Source organism: Haemaphysalis longicornis, unplaced genomic scaffold (genome assembly GCF_048455015.1).
Source record: "Haemaphysalis longicornis isolate Haplotype H1 unplaced genomic scaffold, Haemaphysalis longicornis Haplotype H1 scaffold_3, whole genome shotgun sequence".
NCBI lineage: Eukaryota > Metazoa > Arthropoda > Arachnida > Ixodida > Ixodidae > Haemaphysalis > Haemaphysalis longicornis.
The window spans coordinates 36,926,485-36,951,790 of NW_027526335.1; the positions used below are offsets into that span (position 1 = coordinate 36,926,485).

Below are 25,306 nucleotides of genomic sequence, written 5' to 3' on the forward strand. Positions count from 1 at the left end.
AAAAGGGTGTAAAGGCCTCCCAACACCCTTTTCCGCTTATGCTACACCATTTTTTCCACTTTTGCTACACCAGCTCCTTTTGCCTGACACAGCCTGCACCATTGAGCCGCCTGTTCTCGTTAAGCCTATAAGACGAGGCACTAAATCATCGTACGTCCCCCGCAGGCCATCACAATCTGCTTCAATGGAATCTTTCCCTTCCGCTACATCAAAAGGTAGAATCAAGTTGTTAATTGCACTGCGAGCCAATACGTTCACGGGATTAATTCAAGTTTCACGTGCAATTCTTCCAACATTGTGTATATGCTAGAATGTTCATTCTGTCACAAGCAGTAAAGGCCCGTTCACACTTGCGACGAAAGCGAGCGAAAGCGACGGAAATTCCGTCGCTTTGTCGCGCGACGACCGTTTTTGGCGAATGGTCGGGACCAATTTTTGTCGTCGCGCGACAAAGCGACAGAATTCTCGTCGCTTTCGTCGCAGTGTGAACGGGCCTTAAAACGGAGAAACGAGTGAGCCTATGAACTTACGCCTGAATGGACGTCGGGCCGGCACTCATAGCAGGGCCTCCATAGCAGTCGCGCAACATTTTAAAGGCACATTCCCACTGGCGATTTGTCTCGTCGCGCGACGGCGCGCGTCGCGCGATGAGGCCTTGAGGTGGTGTTCGCACTTGCGATGAGCGATGATGCGACTGCGTTCAGCGCAGCTGCTTCCCGACTTGTACGACCTCGTTGGTGCGTCAACCATTCGAAGTCAAAGAAAAGTATGTTACGCGACAAAAGCAGGTAGAAATCAAACTAAAACACATGCTACTAACCTGGAGCAATGCCGAAAGCATTTGCGGGTTGCGGGAGAAGCAGAAAATAACAAACTCACGAAGGCTCTTTTCAACATATTATTGCACGAAGAAATGCACACGCTTGCTTTCACGCCACAACACCCGCATCACGGCCCACAAATGTCGCTTCTTTTCACAGGCGCAAGGTTCTGACGCCTCCGAACTCTACGCGTGTTTACCAGTCGCCGATATAGACGAAGAGGCTGCAAGTCAACCTACCGTCTCGCTGTCCACCTAGCTCTATACGATGGTTACTTGCTTTTACAATCCATACACGCTTCTCCACACTGATGAGTTCCACGCTATTCGTTGATTATAGTGCACGCGTACGCTGAAGCCACTGACCAAAGAACCGATGCACACGGGAAGTTGCTTGCCGGCCTGACCCCGGCGGGTACAGCGATAGCGGGCCAAGCGGACGAGCGAGCCAGCGGCGGTGGCGGCTGGGGCTCGTCCTCGCCCGCCCGCCCGCAGCGTTTGCATACCGGATGTAAAGAAACGTTTCGTTTCCGGCTACGTCAGCCTTCTCCGCGGCCGTGATTGGCTTACCGGTTTTGCGGGGCTGTCGCGCGACCGAGAGCGATCTGCTCCGCCGTCGCAAAACGCCGAAAAGCGACGGCCGGCTCGTCGCTTTGCGACGTCGCTTTTCGTCGCGCGACGAGGCGCATTGCCAGTGGGAATGTGCCTTAACCAGTCGAACCACAATTCCGACGATTTCAAGCTCTATATTCTGCAGTCAAACTTTAAGTCTCCAAGGGACAGGAAATACAGAGCACCATACTTATCCATAAATTCGATTCCTTTGAGCCTGCTAAAATCAATAAATTCTTCTAAAGGTAGCTTAGAAACCTTACGGTATCTCAATCTGGCAGAATAATAAGGCTCTTACGAAAAGTGGGCATCTCGCATCACAAAAAACCCCACCTGCCTATGCCCGAAGATGTTACTTTGATGTAACTGGTTCTCTTTTTTTTTTTTTTAAATGCAGAGCATTTTAGTAACTCACGATGTCACCCGCGTTGGCGTCCGTAGTCCGCATCACTACGTAGTCCGCACCCTACACTATATAAAGAAATAATACCTTCCGGCGCCAGGTTTCGATTCCACGACTCTGCGGGCGGAACGCAAGGTACTCGGCACTTTACCGACTGCTCCACGGAGCCGACACAGAATGGAAGGTTACGCACGCGCTTTATATCCTTGACTCATTCAACCGTCGGCCACAGGTGCGCCCTCTCCCCCGCGTCCTCCTCGCCTTCTCTCCGCTCGCAACAACCTCTCTCGCCGCGTTCGGTTCGCGTTCATGTGTTGGCGCGATTTCGGCGCTATAACACTCTCTCGCGATTCGCGAACGGCATTGGATTGGATTCGATTGGATTGGATTGAATTGGATTGGATTGGATTGGATTGGATTGGATTTGGATTGGGTTGGATTAAAGTGGATTGTGTTGGATTGTGTTGCGTCATAGCCGCGCCACGTTGCGTCGTAGCCTCTCCACGTTGCGTAATAGCCGCGGCAGGGGGTTCACGGCACGTTTCACGTTTCACCATCGACTTCATCGACAATGTCTACGCTGGAAGACAACAATTACAACAACAACAACCAATACGTAATCCATAAGACTTGCAGGCACGCCCCCCGCGGAAATGCTCTGCATTTGATCGTGCCCCTCGCGAGGGGGATGTTTTGATTTTATTAATGGCTTAGACGTGTCCCTGCCTGCGTCTTTCCTCATTTGTTTTGTAGCGCTTCAGCGCATGGCTGCCTCGGGCGAGCTTCCTTCGCAGTTCCAGGTCGCAGTCAGGTGTGCCCAATGCACTAACCGTCCAGAAAAAGTTAGGAGACGGCGCTACCGGTATAGTGCCTGGAAAGCCAGTATATTTTCCTGTCTTTCTCCTGACCTATTCCGACATAGTACGCACACTCGCCTCCTTCGGCTTTCGGCTTTCGGCATTCGGCATTTCGCCTTATTATCTACTTTACAAACATACAACAAAAGCCTTTAAACTTTCAGCAAAGCTCCGTGGACCGGACCTGCGGATACCCTTTCTATTCTTTAACAGACACTGACCTCCCCACCACGAATTCTTCGTTTTATGCGGGCTGTTGTTGTTTACGAGTTTTACACGCAGTTCAGTAGCCTCGCAATGGCAGTCCCAAAACGTCCCCCTTGGTCCCCGACTTCCCGGAAGCCTCTTTTGAGGTCGCCCCCCGCACCACTACAGCACAGGTTAAAACCTCCCTCCCTTCTCTCCCCTTCCCCCCCCCCCCCCCCCCCACCCCGGCTCTTCTTCTCGCCTGCGGGGTCCGCTCCCAATAATCACCCCCCGTTTCTATTACACTATTCGCTCCTTCCAACCGACCATCGACCCACTCTGCTTCTCGGACATGCTTATAGAAGATCCACCACCAGCGGCCACCATCTTCTGCGACCCCCGGCCGGAGCCACTTCACCTGAGAGAGAGAGAAGTGATTTGGTGGAAGAAAGGAAAGGAAAGTGCACTGGGGATATTATTGAGCTCAGTAGGGAGCTCACCTGCATACAACCCAGTGCGGTGGGGAGGGGAAGAGGGGATAAAAGACTTGGGAGGAGGTTAGGGGTGGAAGAGAAAAGATGTGAAAGAGAGAGAGAGAGAGAGAGAGAGAGAAAAGAAAAGAAAAGAAAAGAGGGGGGGTCATTACATAGGCGACAGCGGCACGAGTGTTCGGCGCGAGTGTTTGTTCAGTAGCCTCAGCTACAGGCGCTGGGTTAGTCCAGTGGCCTCGAGGAATGCCAGGAGGTGGCTGAACACTTGACGACGGGAGCTGGCAGGACCCGTCGGGAACAGCAGGTCCTGCAGGTTGTGTCTGGGACTTCGCCTGAGGGAGGCTTCTGTGCCACGGGGGCGAGGTGGCCATCTCGAGATGTCCCTAGTTGCCAAGCTGCGCAGCCTGAGGGGACAAGGCTGCAACCTCCGACTGCAGTGGCTTCCTGCCCACTTTAGCATATCGGGGAACGAGGCTGCAGATGATTGAGCCAAAGCAGCCCACAACTCCCCAATGACACCTGTTTTCGCGTACCTGGTGCGCTATGATGCGGCCAGGGATGTCATCAGGCAAGAGGTGGCCGCCCGCCAATGGCCCGCCATTGGCCTGACCAAAACATGGTTAACCACCGAGGTCATGAACGATGAAATAGCGCCCCCAAATTACGCAGTAATACGGAAGGACCGGCCGACGCGAGGCCGACGAGTGGCTGTTATGGTAAAGAAAGAAATCAGTTACACAGTTCTTCCGGAGGTTGACAGTGTGGAGGCTATTTTCGTCAGGCTAATGTTTGGGTCATGCGCCGTCACTGTGGGATGCTTCTATCGCAGCCCAACAAGTGACTGTGACGTCATGCAATCACTGCAAGAATACATGCAACGATACGTGTTTATAGGTTCGCGGCTGATATTATTGGGAGATTTTAATCTACCAGATGCCAACTGGCAGACAACGCAATTTTCTCCACGTGCTCAGAGATCATGCTTGATATTATGTTTCCAACCTTGTTCAAATTGTCACCCAAGCGACTCAAATTCAGGGGCCTTCCTCGAATTTATTAGATCTAATATTCCTTAGCGAACACTTTCCTTCGGATGAAGCGAAGATTGAAATTGTTGATGGCATATCAGACCACAAACTCACCATATGTACCCTCCCCGTTCAGGACAGGCCAGTTTACTCCCAACCTAACATAACTTTTCTTGACTTTAACTTCGCTGACGACCCTGCGATAGTAGACCACCTTGATTTCGAATTCTCCTGGTTCGAAGAACTTTCAACCGACAGCGTTACTGATATCGAAACGCTATGGCAGAAATTTAAAGAAATAATTTTCCACTGCATAGATAACTACGTTCCCCATAAAGTTAAAAAAGCCCGAAAACATAACCCATGGATAACGCGCGACATAACACATGCTAAACGTAAAGTAAAACGATTGAGAAGATCTTTGAAAGCAAAGCCTGAAGCATCGGCGGGAAACAAACTTTCTGACGCACTTCACGACATGAAGTCGAAAATAAAGGTAGCCAAAAACAATTACTTCAGCCAAGTACTCCCGGGCTTTCTGAAAAGCTCTCCTAGAAAGTTTTGTAACTACCTTACTTCACCAACAGAACTACTGAGGAACGTCGGTATCCTTACCCTACAGAATCGTTCAAAACTAGCGCGTTTAAAATTCTTATATCAACTTTTTCATACGAATCGAAACCCTGATACTTCAAAGTATCTCACCACCATCGAAACGAGGCCCACGCGGCATAATCAGAATTTAACTTATGAAGAACACAATTATCGCACTGATTGCCTTAAATATTCATTCTTCCCACTAGCTGTAAGAGAGTGGAACGGTATGCACTCGTCGATTACGGGTAGCGCATCTATGGAACAATCCCTAACGCTAGTTGAAAACCACCTCCACGAAACAAATTAACCAAAACGACCCCCAGCAGATTCAACAGAAAGAAGCTAAGTATTTAATCAAGTGAGTCTACATGGTTTTTCTTCTCTCTCTCTAAGTCACTTATGATTTTCACTATTACTGAGTAGTTCTTGTGATAAGAATGTTCCGCTAAAAATGTATGGTTTCGTTCGTCCTTCAATCGCTGCTGTAAAATATTGCCTCCAAATTCTGTCTGTGTTTCATCCTGCATTGAATTTGATTATGTTTTGTTGCTTTGTTTTTCCATGAACTTGGTGACGTTTCATGCATGAGATATCAGATTTCATATGTAGTATGTAACCTTCGCTTGTCATGTAGAAAACCTGTCTCGCATGTTCATACTGTTCTCTTCCTGCATGAACGAAAACCGCGTTCGAATTTTGTGCATTTAACTATGTATCGCCCTTCCTGCAAAAATCCCAAAGGAGATTGGCAGTATGTTAAAATAAATAAATAAATAAATAAATAAATAAATAAATAAATAAATAAATAAATAAATAAATAAATAAATAAATAAATAAATAAATAAATAAATAAATAAATAAATAAATAAATAAATAAATAAATAAATAAATAAATAAATAAATAAATAAATAAATAAATAAATAAATAAATAAATAAATAAATAAATAAATAAATAAATAAATAAATAAATAAATAAATAAATAAATAAATAAATAAATAAATAAATAAATAAATAAATAAATAAATAAATAAATAAATAAATAAATAAATAAATAAATAAATAAATAAATAAATAAATAAATAAATAAATAAATAAATAAATAAATAAATAAATAAATAAATAAATAAATAAATAAATAAATAAATAAATAAATAAATAAATAAATAAATAAATAAATAAATAAATAAATAAATAAATAAATAAATAAATAAATAAATAAATAAATAAATAAATAAATAAATAAATAAATAAATAAATAAATAAATAAATAAATAAATAAATAAATAAATAAATAAATAAATAAATAAATAAATAAATAAATAAATAAATAAATAAATAAATAAATAAATAAATAAATAAATAAATAAATAAACGAGTGGCCACCGGTGAGGCCCCGCGGCTCCTTCCCAGCAGTGGGAACGAGCCCAAACAGAGCGGAATTCCTCCTTCTCCGGCTCCGCACCGGCTGCTACAGCACAGCAGCACGCCTCCACAGGCAGGGTCGCAAGGCCACACCCACCTGTGCCCACTGCTCCGACCCTGAGACATTGGATCACGTCCTCTGCTCCTGCCCTGCGTATGCTGGTGCCCGGAACAAACTAGTGTCTGGGTGCTGGCGGCTGGGGCTACTCTATAGGCACTGCAGAGGACATTACTTTAACAAAACAGCGCGAAGCACGGGACAAAGGGAAGATGAAGACAAAACAAGCGCTGACTATCAACTGTTTATTTGAAAGCAAAGAACGAAATATATAGGCGAAATGTTATCAAAGAGTAGCCGCGCGCATGATCAGTGAATGAATTAGGCTATTTGCTAACAGAGGGAAAGTCACAATCAATGGAAGACGCTATCTTGACAAGTATGATTTTTCTTTTTCCAGGAGAGCTACTGAAGGGGTGCTTACACACGAGGTTCCTCTTTTGTGTATCGCAAACGCTTCACAAATTTCGCGTGTGCGCTGACCCTTGTATCTTCGTAAGATACTACATTTGTCGAACTGTGGTGTACATCGGCAGGTCTTGACGTGTTGGGCAAGCATGCTGCCCGTGCCGGTCTTCAGTGTGTTGGCATGCTCCCTTAACCTGTCGTTGATGCACCGCCCGGTTTGTCCCACGTACGACTTGCCACAAGGCACCAAGGGGATCTCGTAGACCACCGCTTCCTGGCATTCGACAAAGGGCTTGGTGTGATTTACCTGGCATCCTATCTCCGCTGCTTGATCTACATTCACTCTCCTGCAGAGCCCGCCCAATTTGTTGGGGGCAGAAAACAGCAGCTGTACACCAGACCGTCCTACTATCTTTTTGAGTTTGTGGCTGACACCATGAATGTATGGAATTACTGCTATTTTTTTGCGGCTTTCTTGCGGCGTTTCCGGTGCGGCAATCTTCCTCGTGTCGCTCAAAAGTTTGCTGGCTATGCTCCTAAGTAGGTGATCTGGGAATCCGGCGGCAGAAAGACGCTGGACTTGCACGGTGAAACTCGTCTGAACGGTGTGTCCGCAAGACCGAACCAGTGCATTCTTCATAACGGACGTGGCGACCCCCCGCTTCACAACCTTAGAATGAGCTGACGAGTACGGGAGCAGGTTCTTCTTGGAACGCGGGGAATATGTCCAACACAGGTGTTCAGGGCTTAGTTGTGAAGGTTGTGAAGCGGGGGGTCGCCACGTCCGTTATGAAGAATGCACTGGTTCGGTCTTGCGGACACACCGTTCAGACGAGTTTCACCGTGCAAGTCCAGCGTCTTTCTGCCGCCGGATTCCCAGATCACCTACTTAGGAGCATAGCCAGCAAACTTTTGAGCGACACGAGGAAGATTGCCGCACCGGAAACGCCGCAAGAAAGCCGCAAAAAAATAGCAGTAATTCCATACATTCATGGTGTCAGCCACAAACTCAAAAAGATAGTAGGACGGTCTGGTGTACAGCTGCTGTTTTCTGCCCCCAACAAATTGGGCGGGCTCTGCAGGAGAGTGAATGTAGATCAAGCAGCGGAGATAGGATGCCAGGTAAATCACACCAAGCCCTTTGTCGAATGCCAGGAAGCGGTGGTCTACGAGATCCCCTTGGTGCCTTGTGGCAAGTCGTACGTGGGACAAACCGGGCGGTGCATCAACGACAGGTTAAGGGAGCATGCCAACACACTGAAGACCGGCACGGGCAGCATGCTTGCCCAACACGTCAAGACCTGCCGATGTACACCACAGTTCGACAAATGTAGTATCTTACGAAGATACAAGGGTCAGCGCACACGCGAAATTTGTGAAGCGTTTGCGATACACAAAAGAGGAACCTCGTGTGTAAGCACCCCTTCAGTAGCTCTCCTGGAAAAAGAAAAATCATACTTGTCAAGATAGCGTCTTCCATTGATTGTGACTTTCCCTCTGTTAGCAAATAGCCTAATTCATTCACTGATCATGCGCGCGGCTACTCTTTGATAACATTTCGCCTATATATTTCGTTCTTTGCTTTCAAATAAACAGTTGATAGTCAGCGCTTGTTTTGTCTTCATCTTCCCTTTGTCCCGTGCTTCGCGCTGTTTTGTTAAAGTTATGTACCAACTTGCCCAACTACAAACCCTGCTGCAGAGGACATCCTGCATGCGTCCTTGGGGACCCCTTATGCTGCACCGAGAGGCCTTCAGGCTGCTCATCCCGCACCTCGAGGAGTCGGGCCTCAACACCCGCCCATGAACTGTCAAAGCCGAATCCCATCCACCATCCATCCCCTGTTTGCTTTATTCCTTAATGTGTGTGCGTGTGTATGTAAATAGTCTGTATATAACCTGCGTGTGTATTTATAGTCTGTACATAGCCTTTTAATCGTCTGTTATCATATTCTTAATATTCCATTGCCCTTTCACTGCATGCCCTTATTTATTTTTCCCTCAATGCTCTTCCCTCACCCTGCGATACCTGTGCCCTGTGTCGAGAGGCAACTACCCCGGGTAAATATTTTCCGTTTAATAAACTCTCTCTCTCTCTCTCTCTCTCTCTCTCTCTCTCTCTCTCTCTCTCTCTCTCTCTCTCTCTCTCTCTCTCTCTCTCTCTCTCTCTTCCACCAGCCTCGCTCCAGGCAGCCTCCTCCCCTCTCTCTCCAACTCAATCTCTATCTATATAAACAGTGTGCCAGATATGACGCCGACGCGTCTCTGTAGGGTTGTAGGGTTTAACGTGTATCAATCAGCGTGCCAGAGATGAACCCTGATGTTCTGAAACAGACAAGTCCCCTTGTCGAAACGTTGGTAGAGGTCTGAGGCGGCTACCTTCTCCAAAGTATTATTTCTATGTGGTGATCATTTTCAAAGCCTTATCGTTCCCTATATATAGTCTGGAAACAAAAAATTCACGAAGAGCGCGAGAAAATATGGTATTTAAAGACAAAGACACACGAGAAAAACAAAAAAATATAAAATTTTACTGATATTTTGGGAAGAGAACTTCCTTTCTTCAGATCTGTCAAAGGAAAGGAAGTCCTCTTCCTGAAACGTCAGTAAACTTTTATTTTAAAATGTTTTTCTCGTTGTCTTTGTCTTCACTTACCATATATATATATATATATATATATATATATATATATATATATATATATATATATATATGTGTGTGTGTGTGTGTGTGTGTGTGTGTGTGTGTGTGTGTGTGTGTGTGTGTGTGTGTGTGTGTGTGTGTGAGGTAAGTGAAGACACAGGCACACAAGAAAAACATTTAAAATGTTTACTGACGTTTCGACTTGGAGGGCCAGTCTTCATGGGAGTAACGTACAACCTAGACACACGGACGCTTTTATGAGCGGAAGGTGTGCTACAGTGCACACTTGTTAAGAAAATACGATTGCGTGTTGGGGAGAGGGAGCAGGGAAAGAGAGCACTATACATTTGCGTCGTGGGGTGCGAAATTACGTATTCCGTAGAGGGAATGAGCCGAGTGAGTTGCCAAGGATCTCTTGCAAACTGTCATTACGTCCCCGTTAAGTTTAGCCTTCACCGCTGAGCAGTTGGCTTGGGCGCAACACCTGTATCGAGTGACGGGACCTACGGAACCATGCTGGACGGTAAGGAACGCACAGCTAGCGCACATCTCAGCCCATCTTTTCGCTACCCAATTTGCCGAAATGCGTGTCCCACGCACACGGAAATGCGGCGCAGTCTAGGGAAGCACGCATTATTCGTACCGAGATACAGAGAGAGAGAGAGAGAGAGAGAGAGAGAGAGAGAGAGAGAGAGAGAGAGAGAGAGAGAGAGAGAGAGAGAGAGAGAGAGAGAGAGAGAGAGAGAGAGAGAGAGAGAGAGAGAGAGAGATACTTTAATGAAAGCTGAAGAGGTCAGCCCCACTAACGGTACGGCTTGCTACTCCAGATGGGGTGAATACAGTGAGATGACACGGGAAAATAGAGAGAGAAAAAGAATTTAGTCATTGCAAGGATACAGTTCATTACCAGAGGTGCGGGGAAATTTGCCACCATCCCCTGTGGTCCGGACCGGCACCAATATGTGCTACTCTACAAATTGGGCTCTTGATTGGTAAAGCGCGTTGTTTCGACCGACCCGAACCAAGGTAGGGTGGATCCTAACCAAGGTGTTCGAGCGCGGAGGTGATCGCACTGCTGCGACGCAGACGCGGGGACGTCGTCATCCGCCAAGGGGCCGCTGCTGCAGTTAAACCACCTGGACGCAAAGTGCGCGCGGAAACGATTAGAGCTGCGTCCGGACTGGGGCTAAAGGCGCGGCTCCCTTTCACTGTCACTAAACTTGTGCGCAATACACGTCTTGCCGTTTGCTCTTTTTCTTTAACGTTTGCCCTTCCTCACCAAGGGCAAATAGGTTCGGCCCGGCCAGATGAAGGGGGTCTTTTGCTGTCCAGCTTGCTGTAGGTCGCTCGGGAGAGTCCCGCGGCGCCGGTTACACCCCGGCAAGCATTTTCTAAGCCCCATCCAGATTTGCTGCATATACGCTATATTCAATTGTATACCCAAAGTGTACATAGTTTGGCCTCGTAGCTCCCACACGGCGGAACGTTGCTGGAGGAGGCGAACTGCAATTTACTCAAGGTTAGGGAACATTTACCAGAACTGCACTCCAATCTTGCCCTATGCTTCCTTGCAGGCTATTCGCGGGCGGAGCTGCTGCAAAGAGGCTTCTCCCCGGCCCCCAAGTCCTGCTGCGGCGCGCCAGATTTCCATACAAAGTTTTTCACAGGCTGCATGCAGTAGGAGCTCAGCAAGTGACGTGCAGTCATAGGATGCGCAATTAAATGCGGAGCTTCATCGCTGTTTCTTTGCTCTGGTGGCCCTGCCGCCTTGCTCGCTCTGTTTTTCGGCGGCTGATGCCCGGTTCGCTGTTCTGCGGTGTCCTCGTACCGTGCTGTCTCCCCGACGACGTGGCCCGAGCGATAGTCCTCGGGTAAGCTTTCTCTCCTTTGTCCGTTGGCCTGTGTATCGAGCCGAGCCATGCCTCCTTGCAGCTGGCCGGAGCAGAAGGGACGCAAGAGGCTCCCTTCCCGCCAAAGCGAGGATGATGATCAGTTCCGATTATACCCACTGCTTATTTCCCCCCTCATAAGGGTGCACGCGCGGCTTCCGTGAGCGAGCGCCCAAATGCCATGGAGTGCCCGATCCCTTTTCCCTGTCGACGAGTCAGCATCCATGGTTGCCCATGCTGTGCCATCTTTTCTCTGTCCTTCTGCGGCATTCCTGCAAAAAGGGCTGCTTTGAGTATACAGTGTGGCGTCAGTACTGAGAGTTCTGAATGCGGGGATGCATGCGCGCGGCGTCTCAGCCAGGGTATACCACGCAATGCACCAACACGGAGGGGCGAACCGCTGCAGGCGTCGCTTTTCTAGTGCTGGGCAGACATTTGATTGGCGCATTCGCTATACTGCAAGAAGTGCCCGTAGGGCGTCTTCAGCCCAATGCTCTAGAATGACCAATCGGCGGGTGGACGAGCATTCGATTTTAGTGAAAAATTTACACCATCTTCCCGCGAGGGGAACCATGGGGTAGATGCAACGCATCGGGGGTTGCCGTTGCGTTTCCGTTATGTTAGCGATGTCAGCGTGTGGATTGCTGTTGTTGTGTATCCTATTTACGCAGCATGTTCACCTCCGATGCGTCGCATCTACCCCATGATTCCCCTCGCGGGAAGATGGTGTAAATTTTTACGGTTGCGCCGACCATCGCGATAGGAGGCCTGTTGAGCGGAGCGGTGTTTATATGCAGCAGAATGAGAGAGAGCAGCGCATAGCAGCGCATAGCAGCGCATGCGCATGTGTTAACCGAGCGCAAGCACGAGCGCACAGCTGCCGCGCCGAGGATGCGGACTACGCCGCGACGACGCGGGACAAGGCAAGTTAAAGAGATGCGTTGCATCTAAAAAGGCGCATCTGCGCTGGCACACTGCGCAATGCAAAATGCCTTGCGCTTCTCTTGTGTTGTCTTTGTGCACATGCATTGTGTTCAGTCAAATGATATGTTGGGATTCGTCATTCGCCAAATCCGCACACGTCGGCTGGTCAGTCTGGATGACCATTCCTGGTACAGTTCGCCCTCTCCTTTTTCGCTTAATTGCGCAACATGGTTCTTGCCATAGAGTTGCACACTATATATGGCATGCGCAAGAGAGGGCGTGTATAGCATATGCAAGAGAGGGCGTATGTAGTGCTATGTAGTTTCATAAAAGTGGCGTCAGTTAATGCCACCAGCTCTACCACGTGGAACAGCGGAGCGATTAAAATGTCTCTTCGTGGGGCATTGCGTAAAAGTTGTTTGTAGTGGCTGGCTTGGCCCGTCAGATCCATAGACGGTAAATGTCTCAGACTTCCCGCCAAAAACGTATTACAAAAAAATGCGCCTTATTTCTCTCTCTCTACGGCGTACAACCAGTGGATGTGAACACCGCTGCCGACACTCAGTATATATGTGCCAAGCGAACACGCGCAGTCGCGGAGCAGGACCAGGAGAGTAGGCGACAGAAGCCGATACGCAGTTATATCGATTGCTGCTCGAGCCTTTCATCGAGGTGCGCACAGAACTCTCAACAGAACGGATGGTCAACCATGGGCAGGGGCGTCAAAACAGCACACGCGACAAAAGAGCACGGCCACGAAAGAGCGAAGCGCAAAAACAGCACAGCGACAAAAGAGCGCCCTTTTGTGAAACACCTAAAATTGGAAATTATTGACATTTTTAACTTGTGTACAAACATAACAGAGCGTGCAAGCAAAATGCTTTATTTGAGATTCTCGTGCACGTCTCGTTACTTTTTCTCGGAAAAACAGTGTTCTATTTTGGTGACATGCGGAGCTATGACGCAAACAAGAAATGTTTCGTTTTTTTTTTTTTGCATTTTTGTATTATATCCCGGCACAAATAATTTCAGCCGCATGCCAGGGATCCCGGGCTTATGGATCCCCTCCACCTGGCGGGTGCCCAACAATAGCACCGGTTGTTCTCAATTAATATTTCATTCATCCATTCATTCAAAAGGCGAAACATGTACTAGAGCGCCGCGCACTGCTTGTGCGCACTGCGCGCGAGGCAGAAGCTGAGCCTCTTCCTCGGTTGCTGCTGCTGCAGGAACACGTTACTTCCCCCCGCTGGTTCTTCCCGAGTATAGTGAATGCTTTGCTGCAGTGCTAGCGTGCTGCAGTAGTCCAATTCTGGGCAAACCTCTTCTTGAGGCTAGCTGTGTTATTTTATGCGCTCGCAGTACCGCATGCATATATTTCGAACTGCATTCGCGGGCTCAAGTGCGTGGTTGTGTAATGTCTTCAAGTACCTGGCACGTTTTCTTAAGATTGTTTCTTTGTCCCCACTTTTTCATGCCTGCAGTCGAACTTGCATGTGATGACGATAATGGGCCAAGTGGCCGTACGTAAATAGATAAAATGAATAAATTCGGTGCAACCCGCTTGTAGCGATATGATGTATCATAACGACGATCTGCGAGCATCGGCGACCTGCGCATCGGCCGCATGCCGCGCCGTACGTGGGGGTCCCCCGGCGCCCATCTCGACCGTATTATTAATGGCCACCGGCACGCGTGCGCTTATTGTCCAGCTGGATAATGTTATACACTGCCGCGCCCATACTTACGCTTTTTGATCAGCCTACTTAGGTCCACTGCAGGTGACGGAGGCGAAAAGCGAAAAACCCCATGTCTTCTAGATTTCGACGCACGTTAAAGATCCCCAGGAGGACACAATTAATCCGGAACCCTCCACTACGGCGCGCCTGATCGCTTGCTGTCGGCGCGTTAAACCCTATAATCAATCAATCATCCACCGCAGGATAACGGCTCTCCCATTGACCTCCAACCGGTCATACATATCCCGCGCTGCTCGAGTCCAGTCTTTGCGCCCGAACTTCCTTATTTCGCCCCTGCATCGAGTTATCTCTTCTTCCAGTCCCGTATCTCGCTATCTACTATGTTGCCCTGCAGGCGGTCCGCCGGGTGTCATTTCGTCTCACTAGTAATTCTTTTTCTTTATTTCATCTATATTATCATCTACTCGAGTTTGCTCTCTGATCCAGGAAGCTCGTTTTCGGTCCCTAAGTGTTACTCCGATCATTCTTCGTTCCATGGCCCGTTGAGCAGACCTAAGTTAGCTCTTTAGTTGTTTAGTAAGGCGCCAAGTTTCCGCTACAAATGTTCTGATACATTGTTCTTGTAATTTATTTCATGCAAAAGGAGCGTCGGCGGCTGAACCACAACGCCAAAAAAGCGTGAACAGAAATTCCAGTAAGGTATATGACATACTTTCAGAAAAAAACATGGAATCGCTCAAGCACCATGACAGCATAAAATGAAGTGTATATAAATAAACATTTCAAATAAATTTATTAGCTTATAAACGCACAAATGATTGAAGTGAAAGGCGAAAAGGAGGCATAAACTAACGCACCTGACTCAATAAAGTCAATCTACAGCCATTCGTTTTTCCCTGATAGACGGAATATAGAGATAGCAGCAATCTGCGGTTTCCACCATGAGCAAATCGCTCAATTACACTTACGCTGGCGAAAATGTCCCGGTGCGTAGGCAGTATATAAGTCAAGTCATCCTAACAATCTATACCCGCACATGGTGGAACAAATCCACGTCATCAGTCTGCGAAGAGTTGAAAAGAACCTTTCAGAACCTGTAGGAGTGTTTCAACGGTCGGAAAAATATCCTTGTCGCAAGCGCCGAAGGCCTCAATGGCTGTCGACGCAATGCACGCACCACATCAGCAGCGGTCCCAGAGATTGGTTTTGGAGGGGGCGATTTTTTTTTTTTTTTTGGGGGGGGGGGGGGGGGGGGGGGGGGGGAGGGCGAATAAAGAACCGCTCCCCTCCTTGCAGCAGTTTTTCGAAGGACGTGATAACCATGCCGGCGTGCGCACGTATGCGCAGTAACCCGCTTGCGCCCAATCACTTAGCGGCACAGTGGTTTTTGGCCCCCCTTAACGGCTGGCTCGAGCCCGCATTTCTGACCGGTCGCAACGTTTCCGACCTCGCACAAGCGGGATGCTTAAAAAAAAAAAAGTAAAATCCCCCCCCCCCCCCCCTCCCCCCGTGGGGACCGCCACTGCACCACATTCATTTTCTCGGCACCACTTCTCAAACCACAAGTCGTACTCAACGCGGAACGCTTGTTCAGGATTACTCTGTGACATGCGAGTAATTGAGCCGTACTTCATTGCAAGGCTGCTGCAAATTAGGCTAACTTCGGAATTGCAACGTACTAAATTGGAAAGCAACAAAGAAAGAGCTGGAATATGTCCGGAGTCTCAGATGAAAATCTTTGGATGATCACGTCCGCAATTGTCCAACAGAGACACGTAGACAGTTTGTCTGAAGTAAGCGGCAACGTCACTCGTGGACAGGGGCGTATTATCCATGGTTCAAAGGGTTCAGATGAACCGGGCAACGCGCCTTAGGGGTTCCCCCGCGGGCTGGAAAAAAATTCAGACTTCGTTCGTGGTTTGGTTCGAAAAAGTTCAGACTTCGTTCGTGGTTTGGTTCGAAAAAGTTGAAGTCTGCTGCTGATTGAAACGGGGATATATATATATATATATATATTTCAATAATGAATGCTTCTAAAAGGCAATTCGTTGCATAATGTGCATGATTCTGAAGTCCGCTCACAGTTCTTCAGTCTGAGGTAAAAACGTTGCACTCACCCAGAACGATATATCGCGTAGAGCGACGGAGCTGATCCAGCTGATGGCAGACTGGGATTTGGTGGGTCCATGTTTAAGATCTCATCAACAGACTGTCCCTTCAAAACGCAGGAAAACGCTTGTAGAACTGTACATACCTATCTTTCTTTTCATAAAAAAAGAATGTAAATAGAGAAAATATTATAATACGTACCGATGCCCCATGTCAAGTTCGCGCACCTAACTTAATTAATTAATTCCGCCCGGCAACTAAGTATCGTTCGCTGGGCATTGCGGGTTTACCTTTATTGTGTTTGTTTTCCCGCCGGTCTAGTTGACTTGGCGTGAGGGGCTTAAAACCGCGGAGCCTTCTTTGTTATTCGCCGCGCTTTTGTGTTCACCCGACGAGCGGGCCCGGAGACGACGCATACAAACGGGTCGATCACCCCACAATAGTTGAAAGCGACGTCAGCTTTCGAAGGAGGATTTCCTTGCGTTAGTTTGGGAAACCGGAGGAGGGGAACCGTTGGCATTTTAACGACCGCGATTACCGCCATGAGAAAACCCGAAGCGGACGGGAGCTGAAAGTCAGTCAAGGGGTCAAACCTTGGGTCAAACGGCACCAGACAGACGTTCAGTCTACGATAGTTGCACTGCTCAAAGCTGTTGGGCGAAGTTTCCGTTCGTCACACGGCTGACTCTGGCGACTCGGCGGCTGGGAAGCGTCAATGGGTAGGCGACCAGGCTTTGTTAGGCGCTCCACGTGTCTACAAAGGAAAGGAATTCAACACTTTAAGACGTGCCGCCCGAGAGCCGATTCCCGTCGTTATGTCTGCTCTTAGTTGGTTGGTTTTCATTTGTTATATTTGTGTTTTGCGGATTACCTTTGGGTTTCTGCATGAGTGTGAGAGAGGTAGGTCACGTGACTATTTTGAACCCACCTAGCTAATTGTTTGTAGTGGTGGCCAATCAGTGGCCGTGTGGGCTAATGAATGAGCCATGCTCACTTTCAAATTGTGACGTCCCTTTTGTGGGCGGGGTTTTGGTGGTAAAACCAAGGAGTTTCATGTTTTTGGAGAGACTGGGGGGTGAACAGACGAGAGAGAGAGAAGAGTGCGGTGAGCCTCGCTTGACGCGGGCCTTGCCCGACCTCTTGTATGCGATCATGGGCCTTGAAAGTTGTAAATACGTAGTGTTAAAATAAAGTGTACGTATTGTACATTTTGAGTTTACTTGGAGTAGACCGTCGTTTGCCACGTGCCGTCGACCACGAGCCATTGTTTCAGTTCAGCGATCATCGCTTCAAGCATCGGCCGACCGATCCACGTCAAATTTCTGCAAAACGCATCACCTATTTCCTACATTGTATTGAAGTAGAAAATGTTTGTAAAAAGGTAAATTTCTTATGCAATTGGATAGCAGAAAAGGCGTGTGCAACATGGAAGTGTTGCCTGCTACTATAAGAGTGTATATTGCCTGCAAAAATGGAAATGTATTACCTACTAGTGAACGATCTGTGCATAAATGAAGATATACGTGACTGATTATTCGAGAGCGTTATTAAAAAACATTTTTGTGAAAGTTTGGTGTGGATCTCGTTTCCTATAGGCGCCGCACCTTTTCTAAAGGATTTACTTTCCCGCACGATGAAAACATTTGAATAATAAACCATGTAAATTATTTGTTGTGCTCAGTCGGTACATACCGTTTATTGCCTCAAAATTACTGTTCCATGTTGTCACGTAGCCAAGGATGATTCTGGGAGAAATATCGTTTTTTGGAGCGAACTTGTGCTTCGAAAATGCAGTCAACCGAGTGACATGCTCAGACGATCGTCGACGAAACGAATGCCGTTGCGTTTGCCCTGCGAGCATTTATCTTTTCACGTAATTCTTCCTGGAAGCGTCTAATTGAGTCAAGAACATTGGTGATCTAACAAGTGGCGAGGGCGACACACAAATAAGATCGCCAGGGGGGTGCCAAAGGGGCAGTTGCCCCCCCTCTCATTACCCCCCTCTTCCTCGGCCCCGCTGGTCCACTCGTGCTTGCTTATTTTACGCTGTATCAAAAACTTTCCAGAACGTTCATTGCGACTTCAATGTATTTACCATGCAAATTCTGCCCTTTAAAAAACCAAGTTGTCACTCCAAATGATTTCGAGGCCTTCAGTGTTTCAGGGTTAGCTACGACGATGTTCTTTCCTAACACCTCCCTCGCCTAATGGCAGGTGTGTTTGTATACCGTGTTACGTAATCTGCAATGCTCCCAGCCTGATTCGTACTCTGCAATAAATGACAATAAATGACTGTGGTACGGTGCACGTCATGCATGACGTGTCCTTCCTGCATGGACCACCCTCGGCCCGCAGTATGTAATAAATAAATAAGGCTATCACATATATCCCTTATAACCTGCGGTGGTTCTCAGCAGCCATGGATGTCCCGGGGACCGCTTGTGGATCGGTAGGAATGATGCATGGGGCTACAGGAATACGGGGCGTATGCAAGTAATTTTACATGACTGAAACACGTGAAACAGGTACCCTGCGTACTTTACAAAGCTGTGACTAATCACTTCATTTTAGGCCATATATAGCTAGTGGCACAGTGATCGCGTCCACAGAGATCGAGTAGCATGTCAGTTGCATCCGCATCAACCATGTGCTTTTCAAGTTGCATGCACGTCTGGAAGATGCGCATGCGGACATGCATGCAAATTGTAGACGATTGTAACAGAAGCTTTACAGCCACCCCATGCATGAGAAGCTTGGGGAAATACATTTCTGCAGTTCAAACCAAAATTCCTCTCACAGACTGGCAAACTTTGCCTTCATCACTTTGGTTTTCTATTCATATTCCCAGCTTTGACACTTTCATGTGCAAATCAGCTGGCGACAACTTGAAAAGGCGCAACGTACAATGTGTGTCTGAGCAGGTCCTGGGACGTATAGTTCCATGATGTTGCAAATATATATATTGTGCTCAGATGGGCCTTGGTATATCGCGGCTCTGTCAGTCGCAGATGCTACCCCGGAGCCTACAAGATCGCCGAGCAGCAGAGAATAGTCGCCCCTGCTCACCGTCTCAGCCCTAGGTGAACTATGATTCTCTGACAGCTTTGGCGGCTAGTATAGTTTGTAGCGCTAAGTGTGGGACAAATATGAACAGCGAAAAATGTTTTTAGGTAAATTTTGATAAAGTAACGTCTAAAAACAAAACAAAGTAAAACATTACCCATCGGGACCACCCTTTAAAAAAAAAAGAGAAGTGGGAAATTTTTCAATTTTTCTCGTCCGCTGCAGCCTGTAAAGCAATACAAAACTTTACGTCACCTCTGAATATGTTTATGCCTTTTTTTCGTTTGCTTTCTGCGTGCGTATGCGCAGTTTCAAACTGTGTCAAACTGACGCGTTTGAAAGCGGCGCGAACTGACAAGCGCCTGCACCGCCGTTCGCGCCGGTTCGATGGGAAAGCGTGCCAACGGAGGGATGTGTAGCCCTGCCGTCGTCCCTAGGTGCAGTGAACTAGGGTACACCGTACCCTAGATGGCCAGATGACCCATGTAGGAAGCTCCTAACTTTTTTCTTCCTCCATGAGATGACCCATCGTGACGCAGCGCATCGCCGACTCAGCGTTGCGCATGTCTAGGGAATACCGGAGAAGCCTAGGGAATGTGGAGCCAGGGGCATGGCAAGGAGGTCAGCGGCCGCCGTAGCTGGTACCGCTTCTTTGTGACCGCACCCGGCGCCAGCCGCAACAAGACGGCTGTAAGGTGCGTAGCTTCATCGTTAAGTGAACCCTAGCTCCCTGTCAAATAACGGCAGTGCGCAACATTCGGCCACTGGCAGCGTCACAGTTGTGTCAGGCGGCGCGCGTATGGCTCCTTCCTCGGGGCCTGCCCCGTTTTGAACTGCACCGCGCGCGGCCTGTCTTTCCGCACGCGCGTCCCGGAAAGCGTTCGCTAGCACCTGGCTCGCTTGGGCACGGATAGCGGGGGCTCGTCAGTGGCTACGAGACGCAGACGCTGATACGATAAACAGAAGGCGGGGAAGCTGGCCGTGTGATCGGCCTAGTGGCCCCGCGCTATCCGCAGCGCGCAGTCGTGTTGACATGGTCCGCGGCAGTGCGTCTATTTGGCTTGAAGGGTACCACGGAAATAGGGGGCTTACTCACGGCTCTTTTTCTGTCATACGGGTTATCGATCATTGCTGATCGAAACTGCTCAATTGCACTTTTGAATGCTGCTTAGGCCACGGGCAGTAGTCAATTGTCACTCGTCCGGGCTTGCCAAACACAAGCACGGCTAGCCGTATGTAGTAACATGCTATAACTGGCGCAATAACGGAATACTTATTCATGCAGCGTCGTTTCCACTTTCGCCGACCCCGTTGTGATCAACGTACGCTGTTTAAGCAGTGGGTACAATTCGTCAACATTACTCGTGTATGCTACGCCCACGTCAGCCGTGCGACCAGTGCACTTATTTTCGACCCGTCCTCCTCGCCGACCGATGTAAAAGGTGGAAAAAGAAGCGCGAAAGTAACATAGGACACACGGCGCTAAAAACAGCTCTGATTTGATCTGTGACATGGCTGATTTATACTGAGACAGAGCCACATGATAGCGGAATGGCACCAATATTTTATGCCTCTACGCCAGCAAGGGCTGCCCCTGTTTTGCACACCGCCTGTGTTCCTCGACCGACTGTAGATCTTCTCCTTGCTGTAGATCTTGCTGTAGATTCTTGCTGTAGATCCTTGCTGTAGATCCTTGCTGTAGATCTTCTCTTCCCCTTGCTGGACGCCTTCCCCACGCACCGACTTGTGTCACACTAGAAATAAATGCGTTGCCAGTAGTTGCGTGTCCTTGCAGCTTGACTGGTAGGCCACACTGGTGCTCGTGCAGCACGCCCAACCTCCTCCATGAGCCTGCTTCCCCCGCTTTGCAGCCGTAGCCATGCCTAGGTGACGATGGGCCGGCAGCTGCTGCTGCTGCTGCTGCTGCTGGTGGCGGAGCCATGGGCGGGTGGCGAGGAGCAGAGGGGCTTCACTCGCAGCCTGTACCGGGCGAGCATTCCCGAGAACTCGGCCCCCAGGCGCTACGTGCAGCCGACCGAGAAGATGGGGGTGCACGTGTCGGACGGCCGCATTCAGGCAAGTCCCCTTGCGAGCTGGCCACCGAGCCGCCCGCTGAGCTGGCTCTCGCGCAGGTCCGCTACAAGGTGGTGGCTGGGGACAAGGAGCGGCAGTTCAAGGCTGAGAGCCGGCTGGTGGGTGACTTCTGGCTGCTGCTGATTCGCACGCGCACGGAGAGCACGGCCGCCCTGAACCGCGAGTATGAAGACGAGTACCGGCTGCGGGTGCGGGGTGTGGTGCACCGGGGCGAGCAGCGCCTGCCGGACGTGCACTGCGAGGTGCTTGTGCAGGTGACCGACACGAACGACCTGAGTCCGCTGTTCTTCCCCACTGCCTACAATGTGACGGTGGCCGAAGACAGCCCGGTGCACCAGGTGGTGGCCCGGCTGAGCGCCTACGATCCTGACCTGGGCGTCAACGGGGAGATCTACTACCGGCTGCAAGAGCCGTCCCCCCTATTCGCAGTGCACCCCACCATGGGAACGGTGCTGCTGACACGCCCCCTTGACTTCCATGCCCAGCCGACCCACCACCTGACGGTGCTGGCCGAGGACCGTGGGCCCAAGCTCCAGGCCGGTGGCATACTCAAGTCCAGCACTGCCCAGCTGACAGTGCAGGTGGAACCAGTCAACAGGCACAGGCCGGCCATCTTTGTGCGCCACGTGCACGCCCTGCTCCAGGAGCCTGAGGTCTGGGCCGTGGTCGTGGTCACCGATGAGGACGTTGGGGCGGCCGGAGCGGTGGGTGGGCTGGCCATCGTGGACGGGGACGCGGACGACCACTTTGCAGTGGTGCCGGGCACCCAGCCTGGCGAGTTCAGCCTGCGGGTGGACCCGCGTGTGCCACCAAACCCCCGGGGCTACGAGCTGACCTTGCGGGCCTGGGACCGGGGCACACCCCCGCAGTTTGCCGACGAGCGTGTGTCCCTGGCCCCTCCTGGTGGCAGCGCGGTGCCCCAGTGGGAGGGGGGCCCCTACGAGGTGGACGTGTTGGAGGAGGCACCCCCAGGCACGCCCCTGCTGCGTCTCTCGGCAGCAGCAGGGGGAGCACGCCTGCGCTACGGTATCGACTCGGGGGACGAGGAGGGCCGCTTTTCACTCAACGAGGCCACGGGGCAGCTCAGCACGGCTCGATGGTTGGACCATGAAGCACAGGACAACTACTCGCTCGTAGTCAGCGCCACTGCTGCCAGAAGCCGCCGGGCTGTGGCCACAGTCACTGTCCGTGTGCTCGATTGCAACGACAACGCACCAGTCTTCGACCCGAGCCCGGCCGAGATTCCATTGGAGGAGAACCGGCCCGTGGGAAGCAACGTGTTCACCGTTAGGGCCACTGACAAAGATGAGGCTGAAAATGGCTACGTTAGCTACAACCTGGTCAACACCAACACAGTGCCCTTCAGCGTGGATCCTTTCAGTGGCGAGGTGCGCACCACTGAGGTTCTGGACTACGAGACGATGCGGCGCAGCTACACGCTGCGCATCCGGGCCACTGACTGGGGCACCCCGTTCCAGCGGCAGGCCGAGATGGCACTCCAGGTGGCACTTAAGGATGTAAACGATCACCGGCCCCAGTTTGAGCGGGTGGACTGTGTGGCCCGGGGTGGGCAGGCTGGTGCTCAGGTGCTGACACTGTCGGCCGTGGACTTTGACGAGGGGGCGTCGGTGCACTACAAGATGGAGGAGAGCAGCAACAACGCCTGCTTTCAGCTCAACAGCAGCACGGGTGTGCTGGCCCTCACCTGCCAGCTGGAGCGGCCGGCCCAGGTGAATGTGACGGCCACCGATGGCCACCATTTTGCGGATGTGATGGCAGTGCGGGTGCTCCCAGCTGTGGAGCAGGGGCCGTCCTCTGTGAAGTGCAGGGATGCGGGCGTCATTGACCAGCTGCGCCGCCAGCTGCAGCTCTCTGAGCGCAACAATGCCCCGGGCAGCACACAGCTGGACCACGGGGAGCCAACGGCAGCCAGCTTCCTGGAGAACAGGCACAGCCCTGAGCTGAGCGTGCCCGCAGAGCTGTCGCTCAACGAGAGCCTGCCGGCGGGCTCGGTGGTGGGCCGCGTCCAGGCCAGCGACCCCGACCACGGCTACAATGGCCGGGTGCTGTACGCCATCGCCAGTGGTGACCAGCGCTCGTGCTTCCACATCGACATGCACACGGGGGCGCTGTCCCTGGCAGCCCCCCTCGACTACGAGCTATCCCCCTCCCACCTGCTGAACGTGACAGCCTATGACCAGGGCTCGCCCCCGCGGCTGAGCTCGCAGAGCTTGCTTGTGCGGGTGCTGGACGTGAACGACAACGCTCCGCAGTTTGACAAGTCCTCGTACAGCTTCGTCATCAGTGAGGATGCCCCCAACGGCACCTCGGTGGCCCGGCTGCGGGCGACTGACCGGGACGAGGGGGCCAACGCAGAGCTGCGCTTCCAGCTGGACTCTGAGCTCTTTGCCGTGGACGGCCAGACGGGCCTGCTGACGGTGCGGGGCCCGCTGGACCGGGAGCACCAGGAGCGGCACCTGCTGGCGGTGGCCGTGGTGGACGGCTGCCCCGAGCACCCGCTCTCCTCGACGGCCACCGTGAGTGTCACACTGCGGGACATCAACGACCATGCGCCGCAGTTTGCGCCCCCCGGGCCGCTGATAGTGCGGGCACGCGAGGACCTGCCCGTGGGCGCCCTGGTGGCCTGCGTGCACGCACACGATGCCGACCAGGGAGACAACGGCCGCGTTCGCTACTCCTTGCTGCGGCAGTCCAGTGCCCCGCCCCTACTGGACGTGGACCCTGACACGGGCCTGATGCGGCTGGCCACCCCGCTGGACTTTGAGGCGCGCCGGCTGCACAATGTCACCGTGCAGGCGACCGATGGCGGCCAGCCCCCCCGCGCCAGTGTGGCTGTGCTGCTGCTTGAGGTGGAGGACGTGGACGAGAACTGGCACGCGCCGGCCTTTGCCCAGCAGGTGAGCACCCGAGGGAAGCCAGGGGCAGGGGGGCCTCACTGTGCGCTCTCGCAGGTGGCCAGCGCCAGCGTGGAGGAGAACCAGCCTCCGGGGACACTGGTTACCACCGTGGCGGCGGCCGACCCAGATGGGGTTGTCTACCTCCTCACAGGCGGCACTGGCTTGGGCCTGTTCACCATAGACGAAGCCGGTACGTGCACGCTTGTGCCTTGCTGGCTGGTGCCGCTCCTTGCGCACTTTGATTCCTTCACGTTGGATGCCGCGGGGCGAATCTTATACTGTAAGCATCAGGGCTGACTAGGCAGGGTACAAACCATGTTTGGTGGTTCCTCTGGAAGGCTCACTGCCTGGCTACACAGAAGGCATGATGCTGGTCCAACGGCTTTCTGAATACCCTGTTTGTGACAAGCTTCCTGGCTACGACTGGAGCAGTCTTGTACCTTTGCTGCTCACACAACAATCCAAGTATCCTGCCTTCTTCGTGGGTCCAGTGGTTGACGTGGCCAGTGGGTCTCCCGGGGTGTGGCAAGCTGTGTCACTGGGGTGCCCTGCCCCAGCAGGGGGCACTGGCAGCGTGGCCCTCGCAGCAAGGCCAGCTTGTGGAGCGAGTGGGTCCGAGTCAAGGGGCCTGCAACCAAAAGGCCTCTGTCGCTCTGCACGACAGTTCTCAAAGGCAGAAGGAAGTTCACCCTCCTAGTCTTGGTGTCGCCACTGCTGCCCACTTATGTTTTCGTTAAACCTCCTGGCCAACAAACACTTTTGTGAGGGATAAAATTGATTATAAGCTATATGCACACAAAATATGCACATAGTAGAATGGGCAGAATATGGCTTCCACAGGCAGTTCTTTCTTTCTTCGTGCCACCGGTGCCGAGAGTACCTTTCTATCATAGATTGAGCAATAGAAAACAAAAACAGGTGAAAATTGTGAAGAGCGTACTCTTTGAAAACCAAGTTTTACTCATAAATAATTATTTTTGTGACAGTGGCGTGCAGAAACTGCGATCAAGGGTAGGAACGTTAGTGTTTCAAAGGCCTTTGAGAGCCTCAAAAATTCGGTATTGCTTCTTTGACTCAAATGG

The 25,306-nt window shown here is 50.8% G+C and overlaps 1 protein-coding gene across 1 annotated transcript in view; it reads left to right on the top strand.

Annotated features, from left to right (window-relative positions):
• Positions 1–19,572: 19,572 nt before the first annotated feature.
• LOC144174317 (protocadherin Fat 1-like) overlaps positions 19,573–25,306 on the top strand; it is a gene marked incomplete in the record, with an annotated part of 76,683 nt that continues 70,949 nt past the window's right edge. The window contains 4 exon segments of the mRNA XM_077702951.1: positions 19,573–19,907; positions 21,084–21,288; positions 21,345–24,224; positions 24,279–24,414. Coding sequence (XP_077559077.1) covers positions 21,106–21,288; positions 21,345–24,224; positions 24,279–24,414 — 3,199 coding nt within the window.